This window comes from Clinocottus analis, unplaced genomic scaffold, assembly GCF_023055335.1.
Source record: "Clinocottus analis isolate CAN_PGR_092001 unplaced genomic scaffold, fCliAna1.0.p SCAF_15, whole genome shotgun sequence".
In the NCBI taxonomy this organism is placed as follows: Eukaryota; Metazoa; Chordata; class Actinopteri; order Perciformes; family Cottidae; genus Clinocottus; species Clinocottus analis.
The window spans coordinates 18,118,578-18,143,158 of NW_027175876.1; the positions used below are offsets into that span (position 1 = coordinate 18,118,578).

Sequence of the window (24,581 nt, forward strand, 5' to 3'; positions counted from 1 at the left end):
ATGACGGCGCCGCGAGAACCGGCCGATCCCCTGAGAAGATATTGACTGGTCTGCAATCAGCCTCATGGGCTCGCGAGCGGCCTCTCTATCGCACGCCACCAGCTGAGCTCCGTCTCCAGAGAGATAGCTATCTGAGCGCTGCTGACCTTGACCGTCTTTGTTTTGGTACTGCAACAGAGATTCTCATCTGGCCTTGGCACATGTATTACATACACATATATAAACAAAGGGCTCCAGGTAGACGGCAGCCATCTTGGACTGATCACTAAAGGAGGGTGTGTGTGTGTGTGTGTGAGTGCACATCACAATTAAAATGCTCTTCCTCGCTAGACGCCGGTCAATACGCCGTCACAGCTCAACAGAATATCTCATTGATGGTCTTTATTGGGCCTTTCTGGAAAAGTGAAATGCTCTGCTGGGGTTTACTGCTCCGAGGTGAATGCGTGTCTGTTCCTACGATTAGCTTTCAAACCCTGGAATGTAAAACACGAAGTGAAAGGATCGACTCCTTCTGCGGTTTAAAGCCTGGCCGTGCCCATGTTAAACATCACTGTACCCGTTTCCTCCTCGGCTGGAGCTAATGCTAATGCTACGCCACGTCAGGTCTTTCAAGCTGTTGAGTGGAGATGGTGTCCGTTAAAGCAGCATCGTGTTGGTGGCGGGGGCTTTGGAACATGCTGAAAAACACATTTTGACAAATTATCACCTCAAAAAGTTCTGATGTATTTGAAAGCAATCGCTTATTTACACATCGAGCAGATGAGGAGCAATATTAGCAGCCGTTTGCCGTTGTGTTGTCAGTCCAATATTCTTCTTCTTCAAGCTCTGTTTTGGTCTCCACCGGCTCCTGATGCACATGTGGCTCTTTAGCCGCTAAATGCTATATCCACCACATCACTCAGTCTGCTATTTGTTGCTGGGAAGGTAGCAGAGAGAGGCTGAATGAAAGCTGCGTGCTGCTGGAAGAGCTTGATGAGTCGTGCCAGTGAACCATCCAGGAAGGCTGCTGGCCCACAGGGATGACGACGCTACAGCACCGAGCTGAGGGAACAGACTCATGTTCATCTGTGGCCTTGTCACTAGGATCACCTTCTGCGTATGAGCTTTGTATTTTGATCCATCGTCAACAATAAAGATTAGTGTCGCTTTAAAAGGTGGTAAAAACTCAGATGTTCATGAAGCAATAATGATGCAATTTTCTTTTGAAAATCTTTTTCTAGACAAATGGAGTGAACGAAATACAAAGATAATGCTAAAGGGCTGGATTAATAGTAATTACTTTTATTACAAATGCCAACGGTTTTGAAAAATGTTTCTTTACTTCTGGAACAAAACCCCAAATGTTTTAGTTTCACTACTTTATCTGTTTCTTCACACTATTCAGAGTCTACTTAACAAACCCAGCTTCGCTTCAGTTAAAGCCCGCTTCATTCAAAGCCCGCTTCATTTAAAGCCCGCTTCATTCAAAGCCCGCTTCAGTTAAAGCCCGCTTCATTCAAAACCCGCTTCATTCAAAGCCCGCTTCAGTTAAAGCCCGCTTCATTCAAAACCCGCTTCATTCAAAGCCCGCTTCAGTTAAAGCCCGCTTCATTCAAAGCCCGCTTCAATTAAAGCCTGCTTCATTTAAAGCCCGCTTCATTCAAAACCCGCTTCAGTTAAAGCCCGCTTCAATTAAAGCCTGCTTCATTTAAAGCCTGCTTCATTCAAAGCCCGCTTCAGTTAAAGCCCGCTTCATTCAAAGCCCGCTTCAGTTAAAGCCCGCTTCATTCAAAGCCCGCTTCAATTAAAGCCTGCTTCATTTAAAGCCCGCTTCATTCAAAACCCGCTTCAGTTAAAGCCCGCTTCAATTAAAGCCTGCTTCATTTAAAGCCCGCTTCATTCAAAGCCCGCTTCAGTTAAAGCCCGCTTCATTCAAAGCCCGCTTCATTCAAAGCCCGCTTCCTTCAAAGCCCGCTTAATTTAAAGCCCGCTTCATTCAAAGCCCGCTTCATTTAAAGCCCGCTTCACAAACCCAAACGACACTAAATAGCAATCCTTCAAATTAGCTTCAACAATTAATGATTTGTGGTTTCTGTGAAAGTTTAAATTTACTGAGACTTTTCGTTGCTATTATAGAACTCTGTCAAACAGAAACATATGTACACTATTTGGCACCGCTGCTAGTTTCAGATCACATTCAGAGCTCGTTCCAGTGCCAGTAGGCGTTTTGTGAGTGTAACACAAAGACATTCACACTCTCTCAGGAACTTTCGTTTGTCATCGACCTGCAAGAAAGTTCTATATTTCCAGTACTGGAAACAGCCTTCGCTTTTGGTTTCTCTGGTCTGGTGCGGTTCAGGATGAGTCGTACTGCGGCTTACTGCCTTTTAAAAACACTGCTGCACAGCAGTCACTTATCACTTGCTCTTCATAAGCCGCAGCCCACTGCAGTTCTTTTTGCCATCGCCTACGACCTTATTTGACCTCTGGAATAAAGCAGGAATATTTGTCTCCTGCTCTTATGAAACCTTGACGATTCAATTTGCCCGATGCAATGTGCAAGATCATTCTTCATAACGGACACAGTGTATGCCATCTGCCCAGATCAGCTGTCTCAGAAAAGCAAGTTGTCTGCTCTCCGCAGTTCATCTCCTTCCACTGAATTCACTTGTGTTTCTCTTTGCTTGTTTCAAGGTGTGAGCAGTAAGGCGCGTGTGCAGACGTCTCATTTGTACATCAGCTTGTCCTTGGCTTAACAGACTGCCATGCGCCCTCCCTCACTTCTTTTGAGATCAGGGCGGCAGGAGATGAACAGAGAGCTGCTAATATGTTAACGCACTCTCATGCCGTTTGATTGGAATTTACTTCCAGACTTAGCCAGCATAAGTTCTGGGAACTCACTCAGTTTCTATACCAAATGGTTGGGAAAGAGCGTTAGAACCACGGGCATGGTGCAGTTTGTGCAAATGGGATACACTGTCCGCCTGAAGGCCTGGAGGACTGACCAGCGGGGCTGCGCTCTACTCTGGCCAGCTTAGCGGCTATTGGTTGGGAGTGACCAGTTCCCACTCCTGAGGGGACTTCTCAGACTCCCCTTCAGCTCGAGAGCACCTCACCATTGGAGGACACCTCTCATCCACCAATGACTGACGGATAACCACCGATACTCATTGCTAAAATTACAAACCACTCAGACGTTTGTCACGTGATCAGGATTCTCCCTGACTTCAATGCACTCTATCTCCTCCCTCTCTCGTTCCCTCTCCCGCTCCCTCTCCCTCTCTCGCTCTTTGCGCTTGGCCCGTTTCTTTTTCTTGTGTCTCTTTTTGGACGGCGGGAAGAAGGTCAGGAAGACGGGCAGGATGACAAAGCAGTGCAGCACGGTGCAGCCCGCCGTGAGGAGGGAGCACTTGAACAGTGTGTAGGTCAGATTGGAAGGCACAAACACCAGGGGCATGATCCCGATCACGAAGCAGGATGCGTTCTGCAGGATGGCCGCCCCGTGCTCCTCCAGTGCCAACTTGATGCACTGCGTCCTCGTGTGCTCGGAGGCCAGCACAAAAGTGTACAGGTGTGGTACACAGTGATCCATGGCGAAGTTGAGGGTATAAATAAGGCACAGGATTGAGATGCTGTCCATGCCGACGTTCCAGAGGGTCATCAAACCCAAGACGCCCAGCTCCACAGACGTCACCGTGAGGATGAGCCAGAAGTTCCCCAACGGGTTGATGACCAGGAAGAAAGTGAGGATGAGGATTGTGAGTACGCTGAAGCCTGAGGTCAGGATGGGCGAGATGACAGAGGAGCTGTAGCGGTCCATGAACACAAAGGTGGGATTGAAGGCGATGAACTTGATGCTGTTGATCAGCATCAAGGGACGAAGCTTTTCCAGAAGCTCCACCACCTCCTCGCGCTTCTTCTCCGTCGTCCGCGCCACCAGGTACATCCGCGAGGCGATGATGTCGTACTCATCCGTCTCGCGGTTCTTGGAGAATATGATGTCCTCGGTGAAGTGCTGGTACTCCGGGCTGCGCAGGAAGGAGCCCTTGAGGATGCTGATGAAGTCGCCCTTGGTCGACGCGCTCACGTTCACCACACGCAGGTAGTGGAAAAAGTTGTCCATCCAAGAGATCTTGTTGAAGCCGTGACTCAGGGTCTTCAGATGCTCCTGCACCGTGGAGTTCCAGTACTCGATGGGCTCGTAAATGTAGAACCCGATCACAGGACTGTAGTTACTGAAGTATTTCTGCTGCGTCATAGCGTAGGAAACACTCGGGGAGTTACTGGCCAGCAGGTTCACTACGTTTGATCCGTCACTGATCTGTAAACATCCCATGAATGAGAAAGAGGCGTAGATGAGATAGAGAATGACCACAAAGGGTTTGACGTAGGTGTTGGTAATCCATTCTGTGTAGTGCTCACGCAGGAAGTGCTGGATGAAGTGGTTCTGGTAGGGGACGCTGTCGTGGTGCGTGGACAAGTCGTGGCCGTCGCTCATCATGGTTTTGAACCACGTGGGCTGGCGGTCCAGGTACTCCACCGAGGGGATCTTACAGCAGAACACACTGTGGTAGCGGTTCTGCTCCAGCTGTCCGGCAAACACCAGGCAGGAGCCGTAGAAGGAGAACACGTAGAAGTAGTTGACCAGGATGGCCACGCACATGCTCTGGCAGAAGATCTTCACCGACTCGATGTTGGTGAAAGGGCTGGCTCCCATGCCGAAGGTGATGATGTAGAGCGAGCTGGTCATGGTGTAGCACACCATCACATCGGCAAAAGCGTCCGCCACGCGCTCCTTGAAGGGGAGGTTTTCCCTCGTCCTCCTCCAACCTGCCAGCAGCTCAAACACCCCTTTGGTTCCATGGCCTGCAAGCAAAGAGAGAGAAGTCAGTCAGAAGGATGTTTGCATTGACGTGTTAGCGCTGAGGACTTCAAACACAACATGGGAAATCGCTCTCTTTGCATAATGTTACCATTCCCAGGAAGTGAGGTGGGTGTGGTCTCCTCTGAGGAACAGCATCATCAGGAGGCTCCGGTTCCTTACAACTACATTTTTGTAACGCTGCACCATATCTGATTTACTAATCTTCAGATCTTCAGATTTAAACATATCACGGTGCAAATAAGCACCGAGATGATTTAAAGATTGTATCTTTAAACCTTGTGCCACCATAACTACGCCATTTCTTCAGATGTCATGTTTTGTCCCAAAACTAATGCAAGTATTTTTAAAAAAACAGCGAACTGGTTCATAACTAACTAAATGTAATAACATGAATCTGTCATATTGTTATATCATGTTTCTTCGTTGAGGAACATTCTGAATAGTTTTAGATGAAAAGGTCTTCTGACCCCTCCTTCATTGTTAACCAGTAGATTATTAAAACCTTGTTGGCGTGTCCAGTAGATTATTAAAACCTTGTTGGCGTGTCCAGTAGATTATTAAAACCTTGTTGGCGTGTCCAGTCGTTATTCCTGCAGAGGGTTCACACCAACCTCTTGGTAATGATTGCAAAATCAAACAAACATTCTTGTATGTTTTCTCTGAGCGCTCTGTGGTCAACGAGCTGGCGTCTCAATTTACTGGAGTGTTTTTATAAAAGCAGTAAATGCGTCAGGCTGTGCAACGCTGCCCCCAGAGGCCCCCAAGCCCAGCGCACCCTCCAGCACGCTGCAGGGACAATGCCCGCATGCTTTTGTGGTGTTTTCAGGATGTTCTGACAAAGCTGCTGGACGGTTTTGAACAGATTAAAAATAAAATGTAAATCCGAACATCCTTTGTTAGACTCCTGTAACAGAGAGACAGGCTCCTGTCCTCCTCATATCTGAAATATAGGCCGGTCCTCTGTAACAAGCAGCAGCAGCAGCCCATTCATGTGAGTCAAATCTGTGGGATGTTCACTTGAAAAATATAGACATGAATACACAACGTTCAAAGGTTTTGCTGCACGCTGCAAACCCTCCCACACAGGAACGCCCGCACACACACGCCGATGATTTATTTGTAAAATGCCTGAGCTGCATTTCTGATGAGGGGGAAGCTGCTGCGAGGGAATGCGCTATCTACTCCCTCCATCATGTGGATGTTTCAGTGCGAGTGAACACCGGCTCGGCCCGTGCACGCTGGATGTCACCCGGCTTTAAAAGGTTCTTTCAAGTCCAGCAGGTGAGATTGTAACTGAAACTCAGAGAGAAACAGAGTGAAGTAACTTTAAAGGAGTGTGTCTTTGTAATGAGCTGGCCGGCTGCTTTTTCACCGCTGCACATCGTTTGTTCGTGTCCGTTGAAAGAAGAGCTCAACGTTACAGGAAGTCTGGAGCTCTGGCTTCAGCGGTTAGCACAGAGGATGCTAAGTAGCACGTGAGCTGCTCGTCATGATGGGAAACAGCGTTACTGTTACAGTGATGGCTGGAGGAGGATGACAAGGATCCACAGATACAATACTGTATGTTGGTGATCTCTGGTGGGCTTGTTGTTCTGAGGCGTCCGTTGTTGCATTGTGTCGTCACGTCTTCTCTCCAGAAGAGACCACCTGGGGGCGCTGTGAGGCGCACGCTGACCCACAAAGGACACACTGCTATTGTCTATTCACTCTGATTGTAGGACGTGAACATCATGCTGGTGGGAAGAAGACTTTCCTGAGGCGGGAGCCCTGGCACCAGGACGCCCTGAGAGCCTTCATCAATAACTACAAAACCAAATGATCCATAATGAGCGATCATAAGAAACATGAAGCTGGAACACACACGTTGATGTGACACATGGATTTACTGCAAATCAAGAAATGGATTGGGGCTCTGCTCACACACACACACACACACACACACACACACACACACACACACACACACACACACACACACACACACACACACACGTGCTTTCTAGTAAGAGCAGCTCCTTCCATCAGTGTGAGTGGTAGACTTCACACCTGCCATGCCTCTGTGTGTGTGTGTGTGTGTGTGTGTGTGTGTGTGTGTGTGTGTGGGGAAGGAGTTTCTCTTTGAAAGCTCGGCGCTCAAAAGTGAGAAGAATCCCAATCAGAGCGTTGAGAGAGGAGAGACAGCACAGATCAGAATGAGCTCGCTGGTCTCGTGTCTCCTCCATGTGCAACTAAGAAAGCTCCAGCGGCAACTCAGCAACTCAGCAACTCAGCAACGCCAACAGCGCGGACATCACGCCACATCTCCTAAAACCTGTTGCTAAAACAAGCTTTCTTTATTTTGAACAAAACCTGTAATTTATCTTTGTGGTATGGAGCTGAACGTTGCCGTCACGTGATTGGTCCATCGTGAGGAGGAAGCTTCAGACTCACGATGACGCTCAGGAAGGGAAACAAACACATGACTGAGTTAAAACGCTCCACAGAAACCAGTTCCCAGGTTGAGATGAGTTGTTAAACATATTCACACGCAGCGACGTTTAAACACCAAGAGGCTTAAATAACATTGAGCTTCACTAAATAGATCAGGAAAAGAAACGCTGCCGATACAATTAACCCTCTAGGTTTATAACGCAGAATGACACGCGTGTGTGTGTGTGTGTGTGTGTGTGTGTACTCATACAAAGCAAAGTAACACAGCTTCAGCTCTTCACTAACTGCAAGGTTTGATGAAGATGTGTCATAATTAATAATACTTCAATCAATGGCCGCCACACTGGTCAGGGCAGGTGAGTGGAAGGTGAGGCGCGGCGCTCAGAGTTTGTCACCGTCCTTGCAGTAAGTTAAGCTCCAGCTCGTTTCTGCGTCCACCAGTGGGCAGATGAAGGAAGCAGGTGAATGTAGCGCCACACTGAACGCAGCCGGAGGGAGAGGAGCACATGCTGCTGGCCTGACGCTCCATGTTAAGCACATTTGCTGCAAACCGACAACTCTGTGAGTGTCTGAATGCTGAAGGATGCGAAGCTGAACATCACATGTTGACTCTGATGCAGGAAGACGGAGCGGTGACGCAGGACGCTCTGGCTGAAGCAACGCAGCAACGACACCGAGAGAGAGGTCACATGCACGATTATTACAGCCATAAAACTCAACCCGTGTGCCCGGGATGTCCCCTAAACACACACACACACACACACACACACACACACACACACACACACACGCACAGAACTTTATGAGTCTGCAGGGGAGGCCGCTCTCCTCTGCTGCTCTCGCCTTCTTCACCTCCACTCTGGTGCAAACACCCACATGCAGACAAATGAACCGCTGCCTCCCTTCACACACACACACACACACACACACACACACACACACACACACACACACACACACACACACACACACTCTGCAGGTGGTGTAACACACTCTGGAGGCTCACAGCTGAGTGCCCTGACTGGGCATCAGGATGGATAATGACAGGCTGTTATCAGCAATGTCAACCTGCAGAAACATTCACATTCTGCTTCTCAGGCTGCAGGATTTGGCTTTTTACACCAGTGTAGCTGCCGCTGAGGACAATGACATCATGTCCTCAGCGGTTTGTCTGGAAATGGGTTTCCACATCAGTGGGAGGGGCTTACGTTTCAGCACCAGGTATTAACACCAACACTCTGCGTAGAAAAGAAGCTGCGGGCGGTCGTCACCAAGTGGACTTGTTGCTCTCATCGACCCTGAGAGCTGCAGCTCGGTGGCTCCTGATTGGACGGTTGGTCACACGGCTGCAACCTGCCAGTAAGACTCAAGAGAAGAGGGAGCGAACCAGCAACTAAAGAAGCTGCCTCGGCCTTTCAACCCGTGAACACTAAGATGGAGCGAGCTCTCAGGACTCAGTTTGACTGAAGCTCTTTAGCAAGCTTCAAATCATTTTACACATGTGCAGACGTTCTATCGGATTCTGCCGTTTCCAAAGCGGCTCGTTAGGAATGTGCATTCGGATCGCTGCATGGAAACACCACGTGAAATCTTTCAGCGACAGAAGTGAGAACTCTGCTTTGGTCTCCCTCAGTGTGACATCACCTATGAGGAGAGCATCTGCCATCAGCTAGCAACGCTCACTAAGAAGCACGGGGTGACCTGTTCTGAGCTGAACTGCCATATCGTTTTATTAAAGTCAGTTATGAACCTCTTACTTGGCGGGAGCATTGTTACGCAGTGCAGTCAAATCCAACAGGTACTTATATTTATGATAATGTGGCTCTGACCTTGGCTGTTTTTTTATTGCATGTGCATTTCATTCTGCTAATTATCTAGTCAGTAATACAGATTTAGCCGGTGGCCTTTGCTAACTCTTGTGTCTGCGGCGCTGGTGAACTCTTGGACCCAGACAGCAGCTGCAGAGCCTCCGTCAGCTCCTCCCGGCTCTCCAGCCGCCCGGCAGCGTCTGGAGAGCCGGACCCCAGAGGGACGGGACGCTGCAGCTCTGATGGACGCGTGGAGATGCAGGAGGCGGCGCATCTCCAGAGGGAGAAGACGCGAGAGGGAGAAGACGCGTGAGGCTCGGCCGGCATTTGCTTCCCTCCTGCACGGCCCTCCCTGGAAGAAAGACCACCGAGTCATTAAACTACATCACTGCTCCAAAACGTCTGCGGCGCCCTCGACACTCGTCCATCACATGTGGAGCGAGCGTGGCGGCGGTCCCGCCCACCGCGGGGCTCCTCCAATCAGGACGCCCGGTAACCACGCCGGCTTGTCACACAGGCGGAGAAGACGGAGGAGCTAATCTCACAGAGGAGGTGCCGCCACAGAGGAGTGATGCAAACTCAATAGAAACCTATAAAACCACACGGAGGGGAGGCAAGAGCGTCACATCCAGGTCAGTGTGATCACGCGCTCTGGATCTCACTTCTCTTGAGGTCTTTTGCTACCAAGAAGGAGGTTTCTCCAATTGAACTGTCCATGACATGTACATGACCTCATGACATCCTGTCCCAGGACCTCACACCGGGTCAGGAACAACCTCCCAAATGAAGACAGTGAAACCAGGAAGAACCCTGAGGGAGAGGACATCCGTCATCACAATACAATAAAAACATTTTCCAGTCACATGGAGTTCTATTTATTAATTAAGACAGTTTTTGATGTGACTCAGACGTGGAGACGTCGGCCTTTTCTCAAAAGGCACCATATGCTAATGAGCTCGCGGTGTTGGAAGTGCGATGGAAGTTTATTGAAATGTCTCTTTCCAGAAATCACACGGCCATGCGAGACCTTCGCTGTGGGTTTTCTGTCTGGTAGAAAGAGCAGAGCGTCATAAACATTTCATATCTGAGAGAAGGCAGACATCGTTATGGCCGAGAGCTTTAAACTCATCTGGAAAACATCGAGATTAACAAATAGCACTGAAGGTAGAAATTAAAAACCGATATACATTTTGACTCTTGAATATTGAGTCACATTTGGTGTTTTAGAGGAACACTTCACGTGTGGAAGCCAGTTGGCTTTCAGCTGCTCAACCTTCAGATTGCTTCACCGCTCACGCTGAGCCGTCATGGACACGTGAGGCTTCAAGAGTCGCTTCACTGCAGCTGAAGGAAAGCAAACACAATTTTCATTTTGCAAAGAGAAAAAAAAGAAGGAATACAAATTCTGTGGCGCTGTGTTTTTAATAACTGCAGTATTGCCTTTCCCGTGTTATCTCTATGCTATTGGACACACTCTCCCACATTCTGCAGGATCCTGGAGGGTGAGGAGGCGTCTGGGTTCGGCCTCCGGGTGTGAGCCATTACATTTGGTATTTTGCATATTTTAGCTCTCTCCTTCTGGGAGGAAAGTATATTGCTGCTGCTCTTCTGCAGCAAAACATGGACTTCACATCCATGGCATGTTTACTTTCTGTCTTTCCAGCAGCAGGTTTTGCAGTAAAAATCAAATCTGGCTCAGCAGATGTCTGCTGGTTTCATTTAAAATCAAGCTGAGTGCTTCTTCTATCTCCAGTCGGTGAGTTGCATGGACACATGTACGCACGTCTGCATTTAGTTATTGTTCATTTATTGCTTTTGTTTGAATCCGTCACTTTATAGGTTCACATGTTCGACCTCACAGGAACAATAAAGCTCTGTCAAACGTGACTCTGGCTTTGGTGAGATCTCTGAGACTCTGGCAGGAAGCTGCCTGAGAGGATTCATTCACTGGAGGAGCTTCAATGCTGCACTGCATTCAGCGACTCCTCTGGTTGTATAGAAGTCTATGCTTCATGTGTTAGAGCTGCATTCTCTCTCCTGACCACCAGGGGGCGACTCCTCTGGTTGTATAGAAGTCTATGCTTCATGTGTTAGAGCTGCATTCTGTCTCCTGACCACCAGGGGGCGACTCCTCTGGTTGTATAGAAGTCTATGCTTCATGTGTTAGAGCTGCATTCTGTCTCCTGACCACCAGGGGGCGACTCCTCTGGTTGTATAGAAGTCTATGCTTCATGTGTTAGAGCTGCATTCTCTCTCCTGACCACCAGGGGGCGACTCCTCTGGTTGTATAGAAGTCTATGCTTCATGTGTTAAAGCTGCATTCTCTCTCCTGACCACCAGGGGCCGACTCCTCTGGTTGTATAGAAGTCTACGCTTCATGTGTTAAAGCTGCATTCTCTCTCCTGACCACCAGGGGGCGACTCCTCTGGTTGTATAGAAGTCTATGCTTCATGTATTAAAGCTGCATTCTCTCTCCTGACCACCAGGGGGCGACTCCTCTGGTTGTATAGAAGTCTATGCTTCATGTGTTAAAGCTGCATTCTCTCTCCTGACCACCAGAGGGCGACTCCTCTGGTTGTATAGAAGTCTATATAAGTGACTCTACTTCTCTCTTGATGTATTCCCTCAGTAAACATTGTAAACATGAGTTTATGTCTCAATCTCTAGTTTCTAGTCTTCTTCTATACAGCATATTGTGTGTGGGTCTATGGTCACAACACACACAAAATATGTAATATTTCGGTCAGAATTTATTGATTTTAGTCTGATGACATTTGAAAAGTCTAAGAGAAATTGTATTGTTTTATCCCTCATTCAAGTTATCATCGGGCTACGTGGAAACAAAGTGTAATTAACTAAGTGTAATGAAGTAATTAACTAAGTGTAATGAAGTGTAATGAAGTAATTAACTAAGTGTAATGAAGTAATTAACTAAGTGTAATCTCTGGTGTTCATGTTCTGCCTTCAGAGCGCGTCATGGTGCAGACGGCCAACCAGAAGCATCAGATATGCTACATGATGTAATCTACACAGGCAACTGCAAAATCAGCATTATTATTATTTTAATCACTGCGCGGCCCTATGCTGCTGTGCAGATGTTTGCTCAGCTGTTTGGGCTTTTGATGGAATCCAGAAAGGTAATGAGAGGAAGAGGTTGAGACGCTTGAATTATAGAATCATTTATTTGATGCATTTATGTTTCCCCTTTGAGTGCCACTGTTCACAACACAACAGAGAGCACTTCAGCTCCAAACTCATCACACACTTCATTCTTCTCCCGAGCGAGTGATATTCAACACGACTGACAAGCAAAACCCAAACCTACGAACATGAGTCTGAAACAACCGAGAGGGAAACATGGCCGCCAGGCTCTCGTCTTTGATGTGACGCGAGTTCACAAGCGATCAGTGACACGACGTGAACACAAATGCCACGACAGACACAGGAAGCTGGATGGAGCCATCAAATATGCAGGAGCCACTCTTTCATGCTATATTTAGCCACGTTCAGGCGGGGTCCTTCTGAGACCCCACTTCCTGCTGCGCGCCAAAAATGGATTAGCTCGCTACACACCTGCTCGTTGTCTCTCGCCCATCGATGTCTCACCAACGGCCAGACTGCCAGCGTGGCTTCTGTTTCTCATGCAGAGGGTTGAACATGACTTTCAGCCAGGTTTGAGAAATGAAAGTGAGGATAACTCACTAATTATGATTCAACCAATTAAAACCAAACTCATTACAGCTATGTTCATAACAGCTATGTTCATAACAGCTATGTTCATAACAGCTATGTTCATAACAGTTATGTTCATAACAGCTATGTTCATAACAGCTATGTTCATAACAGTTATGTTCATAACAGTTATGTTCATAACAGCTATGTTCATAACAGTTATGTTCATTACAGCTATGTTCATTACAGTTATGTTCATAACAGTTATGTTCATTACAGCTATGTTCATTACAGTTATGTTCATAACAGTTATGTTCATTACAGCTATGTTCATAACAGTTATGTTCATAACAGTTATGTTCATAACAGCTATGTTCATTACAGCTATGTTCATAACAGTTATGTTCATAACAGCTATGTTCATAACAGCTATGTTCATAACAGTTATGTTCATAACAGCTATGTTCATAACAGTTATGTTCATAACAGAGAGGTCAAAAGTTTCTTTATTTCTTGTATTATTCTTTAGTCGCAGCTCTCAGCCATAGAAACCATTGTTGCTGTGTGAATGTTGGAGGACCTGCAGGGCCTCAGGGAGAACAGCTGCACAGCTCCGTGCAGCAGCAGCAGCAGCATCAGCAGCCTGTTGCTGCTGATGCTGCAGCAGCAGCAGCAACAGGCTGCTGATGCTTCAAGGCCGAGGTCGCTCATCTCTCCTTTTGATGTCACTCATATTTAGCAAGATGAAGACACCGATACACAACATCAACCCAACAACAGCCTCTAGCTTCATTTGGCACTCGAGCCATCTCTTCTCCAGAAGGTAGAGGCGAGATGACGCGCATGCATGCAGCTTGAAGCTCACTCTGACTTAAACAAACTGGCTCTCGTTGTGTGAGTAACGGCTCTTTTCTGCTGTGACTTCCATCTGAAGATGATTAACTGATCCGCCATCTCCAGACCAAATTAAAAGGATGTCCACCGATCATTGTGTCTCATCATCTCCTCTCTTCAGGGCCCGTGCACCAGAGAGCTGTTGCAGCGCGATAACGACCTGAATCCGGCGGCTTCGGTTCTCATTACTCCCTCGACACACACGTCAGAGGAGAATTATGCATCTGCCCGATTAATGCATGTCATATGTCTCCCTTGAAGGATCTGTCACCAGGCCAGCGAGCGGCTCAGTTCATTCTACCACGTCGCTCCATGCGGGTGAAAAACAACACACACGTAGTACTTTAAATACACATATGCTAGCATTAGCAGCATTAGCTCGTAAACGCACCGACTCGTTTGTATCTTTTGAAAAGATCACAAGAGCATGAAAAGACCCACGTGTGTGTTCACATGCTACCATGCTACTCGTTGAGCTGATGTGTGTGTGTGAGTGTGTGTGTGTGAGTGTGTGTCTGTCTGTGTGCATGTGTGTCTCCGTCTTTGTGTGTCTGTGTGTGTGTCTTTGTAGGTCAACTATCTCCTGAGCCGGGTAAGTCTGACAGTGACGTGACGATCAATACTTTCTGACGTAATGAGGAGAGTAGAGCTGAGAACATCACTCACACGACACATGTCTTGCATATATATATATATATATATATATACATATACATATATATATATATATATATATATATAGCGTCCTATATATATATATATATATGTATATGTATATATATATATATATATATATATATATATATATTTATATATATGTATATATATATATATATATATATATATATATATATATATATATATATATATATATATATGTGTGTGTGTGTGTGTGTGTGTGTGTGTGTGTGTGTATTAGTTCGGCCTGTGTTGTGTTCACACTCATTACAAAGAAACCCACTGGAGTTATCACGTTGTCATAGTGATGTAACATGATTGTGTAACATGATAGTGTAACATGATAGTGTAACATGATAGTGTAACCTGATTGTGAGTTTTAGTGAGGCTGCAGCGTGACAGTTGTGTCCTGCAGGACTGGCACACAGTGCTGTTGCAGTGCGTTCAGGTAAACATCACCACGCTTCCTCTTCCCAGGAAGCATGCAGCGTCCTCCTGGACTCGCCCACAGGCCGGGTCCCCAGGGCAGTGTGGGGAGGTGGTGCAGACACACACACTGTGTTGCTCTGCCGTCTGCTTTGGTTACAGGACGCTCCGTCCAGTGAGGAGCCGAGGTTACTGCTGTCAGAGCAGCACGGAGCGGGGCGAGACCAACGACAGCACAACGTGGCACTGGAGAGCGACCGGGGCTACGTTCACATCCCAGGGTAAAAAAACAGTTGCCCACGGCAACAAGCTTCCACAAACGAGCTGTTTTTCCGTCCGGGACGGTGTCATCATGGAGCCAGATTGACGGATGTGCAGCGCTGCTTCATGGTGCTGCAGTCCTTCATCACGGCCCTGAAGCCGCCGCGTGTCCATCGACCCGCCCGGCTGTAGAAACAGGCAGGAAGCCGCGGTGGGCGGGTCCCCATCAGCCGGGACGCCGCCGCGCGCGACGAGCTGCGAATGTGGAGCGTCGCTGTTCATCTATCAGCCCTCAGGACGGAAACCCTTCAGTCTGTGGGACATGGAGGGCCAGGAAGAGAAGAGTCCCCACAGCTCAGGACAGAGGACGAGTCCCAAAGAAGCTTCATGAAGCCTGAACGACCCAAACGCAGCCGCCATGGATGTGACCAGAAGAGCAACGGCTCAACATGTAAACCCTTCTGCCTCTTGGACCTTTATCCATGGCTACCTGAAGACCCGTTCAAGTTGCTACAAGAAACCTCTCACTCGTTCTTCACAGCGTGGCACCGATGCCTCTCATGAGCGACAGAAGCAGGCCGGCCCATCAGCTCCAGAGGTTGGTTTTTATGATAAGTTATTCTTGACGCCTATAAGATCTGACTCAGTGCATCAGAGCCTGTCGGTTCAGCAGAACCTCCTTCAGCTCAGATCCGCTTCGGCCTGCTGTTGGGTACCGGCGGCGTGACGAGAGTTCATCTGAACTTCACGTCAAACACGAGACTGAAGACTTGGATTCAAGCTCAAAGACTTGAAGAAGACTTGGACTCCCAAATGAACATGGCACATCCCAAATGGACGCAGTGACTCCTCCCCCAGGTGCCTGGTGACCTCACAGCGACAGCAGGACACACCTGAGGCGCTGCTACTGGTTTCTGGTGGTGACATCACCTCCCAGTGCGGCTCTGGGCTTTAAAGGAACCGCTGTGGCCACCAAAAGCACTGCTATGGAGGGAACGAAGGGAAGTATGTCTGATACGGTGGAACCCATTTCCTGTTTGACTTTTCCCCAAAAATAAAGCACACAACGCAGCCATGGACACTGTTCATGCTGAGCCGAATGAGCGCGTCCTTGTGGGACTTGCTGCATGTTGTTGGTGATGAATGAAGATCAACACACTGAGCTCATCGAGGCTCGTCACCTGGGGGAGGAAGACGAAGCTCCTTCCTCTGCGATGTCGCCGCATGTATCTTTCACGGGTCGCTTCCCTTTTCACTCCTCCGACTTCCTGCTCTTACGCTTCCAACAGCCGTCTCGTATCCAGAGAGAGCAGGAAGTGACAGGCTCGCTCAGCAGTAATTGGCCGGCTTGCAGATGACAAGGCAGATGTCCTGGAGGAGACGCTCCACACTGAACCAAGAGGCGGAGCCTGTCCCGCGTGGCGCCACTCGCTCCACCCGCCCGACGCGGCGCTCGCTTGATGGTGCAGGAGGAGAATGCTTCAGCTGCACCGCCACGTTGAAGCAGGCTGTGGTGAAACGGGTGGAGGAGAAACCGTGACACAGCTTTACGTCGTCCGCTTCACAGACAAGTCTTTGAGCTCCAGATGCAAACTTTGTGTTTGTCACATTCCTGTGCGGCGTCACCTTCGGGAGCGCCGTGGCGTCGGATATGGAGTCTGCAATATTTGCCTGGAAGGTTTGCTTTTTTGTTTTATTTGCTTGTTTTCTGGTGAGATACTTCCTGACTCAAAGCAACCAGTCACACTTGCCGCAGGTCGGTTTACAGCATTGCTCAATGAGAAGGAATGCATCCAAGTTTGTTACAAATTCAGCCTGTACAGGTTGTTATAGCTTCCCACAGCAACGTTTAATAATAAAAAACACACATCTGTACCGAACCCCCTCGTCTATGCCCCGCCCCCTCAGAGCGACCATGGCGCCACACTGTCACTAACTGCATCGTCGCTTCATTGTAAGTCTCTTTGGATGAAAGCAGCAGCTGAATGAAATGTGAAGTCACTGAGAGCGACGCTCGGCTCTGTGTCTTTGTGCCAAGACGCTCCACTCCTGCAGCTTGTCTTTGTATATATTTCACAGGTTTCCTCTTTATATTTGGCTTCATCCAGACGGAGTAAAAGCTGCCCAGTGCGCTGGTGCTGCCAGAGCCACGCCTGCCCGTGACAGGCCGGACTGCAACACTTGGCCCTTCAGGTCAGAGTGTAATTTGGCTCCACTCTGGCTGAAGAGTTATTTTGCCTCGTGCTCTCAGGGTTCTTAAAGCGCTGACACATTTCCACCGGTTGGGTCGTCATCCTGACCTCACTCAGGAGCGGCTTTCAGCCGGCCACTCCGCCTCGCGGGCTCCATGAAGAGGCCAGACAAGGATGGATGCTTTGGTGGTTTAAAACGCCGCCCACTTTCCAGCGATGGAGCCGCCGCGCCGACTGTCAGTGCTGCTGCTCCAGACGACACCGTGCTGGAGGTCTGAGGGGTTTTATTTAGACTTAACTGGTATTCCAAGTGACATGTTGAGGCGGGTCTTTCTAAAAACCAACCAATCACATCTACCTCAGGTTGAAGGATCGCTCCATGAGAAGGAATGTGTCGCAGCTCAAATGAGATGCAAATAGTAGTGCAGACGGTACAAGTTGTCATAGGATACCTGAAGCCACTTCAAATAGAAAAAACACACATCCACAGTGAGCCTTTAAGTCTGAATATCCAACTATTCAATATCAGGGAAGCCAAATGATCCTTCTAAGCCCCGCCCCCTCAGAGCGACCACGCAGCCACACGGTCACTACCGCCTCGTTTCTTAAAACAACGAAAAGGCTATTTCAGGGAGAACCAGACATTTGAGAGACAGATTCAGGACGTCAGAGCGACTGAGCAGCAGAAACAGGTTACACAGGTAAATATAGACGCTGCAGCCCAGAGACCACAGTGTGGAGGTGAAGCACCACGCCACCTGAAGGAGACAGGAGACAACACAACGAAGCAACAACACTGTTCTTGACCAGCTGGAGTCACAACCTGGCTCCATGTGACAGAAGAGGAACACACTCAACACTTACTGCAGACGATGCAAACACCTTTAATTCAGTAGCTTCAGCAGTGAGAGTCTAGAGAAGAGGAGGCGCTGCAGGAGTGACGAGGCCTGAAGGCCGGACGCAGTGAGACACCTCAGCTGACAGCCAGGACGAGGTCGGCCAACGCTGAGGCTTCCAGCGACAATCAACACAATGAAATAGTCACAGGATGTAATTCATTGGTTACGTGTCCTTTTTATTTATTCATGACCGTCACAACAACATTTTGTTTTCACTCCAGATCCACAAAAAAGCTTTTAAATAAAGAAAATCTGAAACAACTCTATGAGAGTTTGAAAAAGAGCCAGATAGTAGTCGAGCCCTGCAGAGCTGGCCGGCCACGCTGTGATTGGCCAGCGTAAGCACGAGGGCGGGACTTAGCGAAGAGTCAATTAGGGGCAACAGAACCAGCTGAAAACACCAAAGAGAGGCTGAGAAGCTGGTATTACATCACACACACACACGCACACACACACACACACACACACACGCACGCACGCACGCACGCACACACACACACACGCACACACACACACACACACACACGCACACATACACACACGACGGAACAACACTATATCTTTACATTGCAAACAGTTGTTTGCTGCTTTATTGATGCTCTGAATTTCAAATTTAGTCTAATGTGTGTGTATATATATATATATATATATATATATATATATATATATATATATATATATATATATATATATATATATGTGTGTGTGTGTGTGTGTGTGTGTAATATGTCCGTGATTCTGTTAAAGCGCTCCGTACCATATTGTCGGTTGTGAGCGTTCAGAGTTGGGTCAATGAGCAGGGAGGAGCAGCGTTATTCAGAACAAAGCAGTGAGTGTTTCACAGCAGCTTCTAAAGCACAAATAAACACTCGCAGACACACAGATACCCACAATGCCGCAGCAAGGTGCTGGATTTAGAATGAACGCAGCCAAAGTGCACGCTTCATTGCCATGTACCGCCACTCTGGCCCATACACGCTGCAGGCGAGCGGCTGACAGCCGTGTGTTTGACAAAGCTTCACACGCTGCTGGTGAGCTGGAGCTACACCCCACATGGGCCCAGAGGCTCTCTGAAGACGCCCAGAAACCACTAAGAAGAAAAGAGACAATCCAGGCCGCCAGCAGGGGGCTCTGGAGCTGGAGCTTCTCGGTTGAGGACATTTTAAACACTGTGGCAGGTACTTGTTTTTCTACAAGCTACAAGCCTTTACCGTTGCACTCCTTTCAAAGATTCCATGATAACATTCTACCACTTTTGCACAGAGGGGATTTAAATATCCCTCTATGTTCCAAGGAGGAGATGAAGGGAGCCAGAACACGCTGAAGGCCAGAGGGACTACGTTCAGATAAGATAATGAGCTCTGTAGTGTGTATCACAGCTCAGAGGAACCATGGGACTGTGCAGTGTGACTGTGTGCACCTCTGCTTCAGCAAAGATCCTTGTTCACACTGTGGCCAACACATAGCTGCAGGCTAAGACATTAGCACAGGGATAGCAGTCAAGTTTCAAAATATTCTTCCATTAAAAACATGAAAAGGCCTTAAAGTATGAGAGAAGAAACTGAACAGATAACTAAGGCTGATAACAACAGTTATCACAGGACCTTCCACAGAGTAAAGACTCTTCCAGCAGTAACTCACGAGCAGCGCTGCAGCGAGGTGGACGTCACTTTGCAGGACATGAAGAAACCTCTTTCCTACCACAAGAGAAAGAGAGAGAGAAGCAGACTGAGAGGACCAGAGGAAGGAGAGACGTGCTCTCCTCACCGAGACACATCCAGACAGACGGTTCTGATGAGGAAACTACGACTCGCTGCCCTGACCCGCTGGACCTCATGAAGCACATGCAGACACATGAACAGGAGAGCGAGGCGGACGAGCCAAGCCTTCAGTAGCGGCAGCAGCTACGCCCGTCATGCGTCCATGAAGGAGTCTCAGGAACGCGGCAGCGTGCGGCTCACGCAGAGCAGCTGCATCCATGACAACACTTCGTTGTCCAGAAAACATGCCTGAACATCCTGAAACATTTCTGTTGGCCCTCGAGTGAAGAGGGGTGTGTCCGTCATGTCTGCGTTAACGGGAAAATCCAACGTTCAAGCCTGCGGCACTGCAGCCGCTTTACAGTGACCCGTTTACACCGCTCAATGTGGACTGTGGGTCCAAACCCGGTCGTGAACGGTTGCTCATGCTGATGGGTCAGACCACCGGGCCGCCTGTCTGCTGAGGTCAGTCAGGACTCAGCAGGGGTTCAGGCGCTACAGTTTATTTCCACATCCAGCATTCCTAAGCTGGTCCAGAGCGACCACGGGTCTACGTCTCATCCCATGTGCTCGGGCGGGTGTTAAAGTTCTTGCGCATTAAACAGAACCATTCATCGGCTTGTCATGCACGAAGCCAGAGGCCCTGTGGAGGTCCCACCACACCCTGAATCTCCGTTGTGCATCCTGCACCGAGCTGGATGGAGACGAGGAAGAGGCCTGCAACACAGCACAGGCTTTGGCCCAGAGGAAACATTCTGTCCTCGGTGGCTTGGCAGCGCTGAGAGACGGCTGTGTTGCTTCTGAGCTGCCAGTGAGACGAGTTTTAGACAGTGTTTGTTTGGCGCTGGCAGTATGGCACAGGAAGCCTTGTGTCAGTCTCACAGGAAGAAGTTGCATGAGCCACATGCAGAGGGACATCAGTTCAGTCCAGGAGACCCGGTTCTAGCACCTGGGCCTGTTGTCGTCCGCCATTTCCAGGTAAGTCCTCCAGTCAGCTCCGTCCACAGCCGCCGACTTTCTCCCATTCTGGTGTTGCAGTGACGTCATTCAAATTACTTTATCAAACACATCTGCTGTGCACATCCCATAATACTGCTGTGTACATGTCTATAGTACTGCTGTGTACATGTCTATAGTACTGCTGTGTACATGTCTATAGTACTGCTGTGTACATCCCATAATACTGCTGTGTACATATCTATAGTACTGCTGTGTACATGTCTATAGTACTGCTGTGTACATGTCTATAGTACTGCTGTGTACATCCCATAATACTGCTGTGTACATGTCTATAGTACTGCTGTGTACATCCCATAGTACTGCTGTGTACATGTCTATAGTACTGCTGTGTACATGTATATAGTACTGCTGTGTACATGTCTATAGTACTGCTGTGTACATGTCTATAGTACTGCTGTGTACATGTCTATAGTACTGCTGTGTACATGTCTATAATACTGCTGTGTACATGTCTATAGTACTGCTGTGTACATGTCTATAATACTGCTGTGTACATGTCTATAGAACTGCTGTGTACATGTCTATAGTACTGCTGTGTACATGTCTATAGTACTGCTGTGTACATGTCTATAGTACTGCTGTGTACATGTCTTTAACAGATAATACTGCTGTGTACATGTCTATAGTACTGCTGTGTACATGTCTATAGTACTGCTGTGTACATGTCTTTAACAGATAATACTGCTGTGTACATGTCTATAGTACTGCTGTGTACATGTCTATAGTACTGCTGTGTACATGTCTATAGTACTGCTGTGTACATGTCTATAGTACTGCTGTGTACATGTCTATAGTACTGCTGTGTACATGTCTATAGTACTGCTGTGTACATGTCTATAGTACTGCTGTGTACATGTCTATAGTACTGCTGTGTCCATGTCTTTAACAGATAGTACTGCTGTGTACATGTCTATAGTACTGCTGTGTACATGTCTATAGTACTGCTGTGTACATGTCTTTAACAGATAATACTGCTGTGTACATGTCTATAGTACTGCTGTGTACATGTCTATAGTACTGCTGTGTACATGTCTATAGTACTGCTGTGTACATGTCTATAGTACTGCTGTGTACATGTCTATAGTACTGCTGTGTACATGTCTATAGTACTGCTGTGTACATGTCTATAGTACTGCTGTGTACATGTCTATAGTACTGCTGTGTACATGTCTATAGTACTGCTGTGTACATGTCTATAGTACTGCTGTGTACATGTCTATAGTACTGCTGTGTACATGTCTATAGTACTGCTGTGTACATGTCTATAGTACTGCTGTGTACATGTCTATAGTACTGCTGTGTACATGTCTATAGTACTGCTGTGTACATGTCTATAGTACTGCTGTGTACATGTCTATAGTACTGCTGTGTCCATGTCTTTAACAGATACTACTGCTGTGACACAGACGTGGGTCAGGAAGTGAAGGATCTGTGCGTTGGCTTCAGAGGTTTTGGTGCATGATGGGATGGCGGCGCTGAAGACAGTCTCCTGTCATGGGGTGGTTGTGTACTTTGGACTCAGTTCTTGGCTCATCTGCCAGAAGTAAAACCTGAAGAACGGCCTTAGTTGTGTTAGTTTGATGACACTCGTTCACAAACTGCTTGGGTTCAGGTGTTCTGTTGGTTTCAGCTAACACAGCGTCTGCAGACCTAACGCAGTAGTTGTGTTGCATCGACCCAGATGTTCCTGTAACAAGAGGAACTACACACGTGTTGCTCGGCTTTAGTAGGAAAACAAAACATGTGGAGAAACTCTGCGTGAGATAAAAAACAACCGGCCGTATGAGGATACCTTTGACGCTCCGTCTTTACAAGGAAAAGACATTTTATTTGGGCTCCTAGATATTTGTTTTATTTCCTGGTTTGTTTTCTGCTTGATTAATAAACTCCTCATAAGGATCCCTACTGAAAGCTGCCATGAACCACTTCCACCTGCTCACACACTGCCGGACTCCCTCACACCACCTGATGGACAACGCATCGTTCCCATTCAACCTGCAGGAGTCAGCAGGGGGCGCCACACTGCCATTTCTTCTTGGTATCAGTTTCCATGTCAGCATCTGCCCTGATGTGGCGTTGATATAGTGAGAGGGGCGTGTCTCTGCCAGGACCTCCAGAGAGGAGGCCGGACATCTGCTGCCTCCCGGGTCCTGTCACATGGAGTTACAGCCTCCATTAAGTCCTCTCCCTCTCCTTCCACCTCCTCCCCTCCCTCTCCTTCCACCTCCTCTCCCTCTCCTTCCCCACCTCTCCCTCTCCTTCCACCTCTTCTGCCTCTCCTTCCCCACCTCCTCTCCCTCTCCTTCCCCACCTCCTCCTCCCTCTCCTTCCACCTCCTCTCCCTCTCTTTCCATCTCCTCTCCCTCTTCTTCCCCACCTCTCCCTCTTCTTCCCCACCTCTCCCTCTCCTTCCACCTCTTCTCCCCCTCCCTCCCCACCTCCCGTCCTTCTCCTTCCCCACCTCGTCTCCCTCTCCCTCTCCTTCCATCTCCTCTCCCTCTCCTTCCCCACCTCCTCTTCCTCTCCTTCCCCACTTCTTCCCCCTCTCCTCCTCCCCCCCTCTCTTTCCCCACCTCCTCCCCTCTTCTGTGACTTCCTGTCCCTCTCCTCTTTCCCTCTGTATCTGTCCGTCCTCTCTCCCTCGGCACTCTCTTTTAGTTTGATACTGTACATCACACATGTTTTTTTCCCTCCTCACTCTTTCCTCCTTGACTCTCCTCTTCAGCATCTCTCACCTCCCCGCCCCCTCATCGCACCTCCTCTCCTCCTCTCCTCCTCTCCTCTGCTTCTAGGTCACAGGCAGCGTATCCAGCCTCCTGTTCCAGAGTCTTACTTAAACATCAGTTATGTCAGACGGCCCAAAGCCCCCGGGAAGCAGTGACCTGAGGAGGAAACGCAAGATGTACTGCAGCTTAAATGAAGCCGGGCTGTCTGAGGAAGCAAAGAGAGGACCAGAAATGATATATATATATACACTCTAAAAAGCCCAACTTCAAATTTGTTGTCCTAACACATTTTTTTAAGTTGAGTCAACAAATATCGTTGAAAAAAGTTGAACTAACTCAAAATCTCAATTTTATTAATGAGGAGTGGAATCCACTGAAAATGTTAAGTTGAGAAAACTTAGTATAGTGAGTTGGGCATCTACTGAGGTAACTAAGACCACTGTGCATGTGTCAGTAAACACACAAACACACATAAATAAAACATATATATATATATATATATATATATATATATATATACACATATATATATATATATATATATATATATATATATATATATATATATATATATATATATATATATATATACTACTTTAATATTATATTTTAAATAATGAAATAAATATTAAAATATTTTCTTTAGCCCCTGTTTAAGATACATTGATTTGATAATACCATTGTTTCTTTATTATATTTTGATAGTTTTTCAGATCTCATTTGATTGACATGTACTTTTTACATCTTAATCTTAAACTGCTGAATGTCTGTTGACAATACATGTTCAATAAAGCGAGAGAGAAGAAAAAACCGCCAACTGCCATAAAAGAAGCAGAAGAAGAAGATAAAGAAGAAGAAGAGATTCAAATATCCGTCTACCACTGCGCATGCGCACTTCCGCATGAGAGAGCAATTTCGCGCCGGTCAACGGCAGCTCAAGTGTTTCTGCGG

The 24,581-nt window shown here is 47.7% G+C and overlaps 1 protein-coding gene across 1 annotated transcript in view; it reads right to left on the reverse strand.

Annotated features, from left to right (window-relative positions):
- Positions 1-1,926: 1,926 nt before the first annotated feature.
- The window catches only part of ptchd4 (patched domain containing 4), a 43,799-nt gene continuing 21,144 nt past the window's right edge, over positions 1,927-24,581 (reverse strand). Inside the window, exon 3 of the mRNA XM_068577757.1 lies at positions 1,927-4,845. Within this exon, the coding sequence (XP_068433858.1) occupies positions 3,170-4,845 (1,676 nt within the window). The 3' untranslated portion in view covers positions 1,927-3,169. The remainder of the gene's footprint in view (positions 4,846-24,581) is intronic.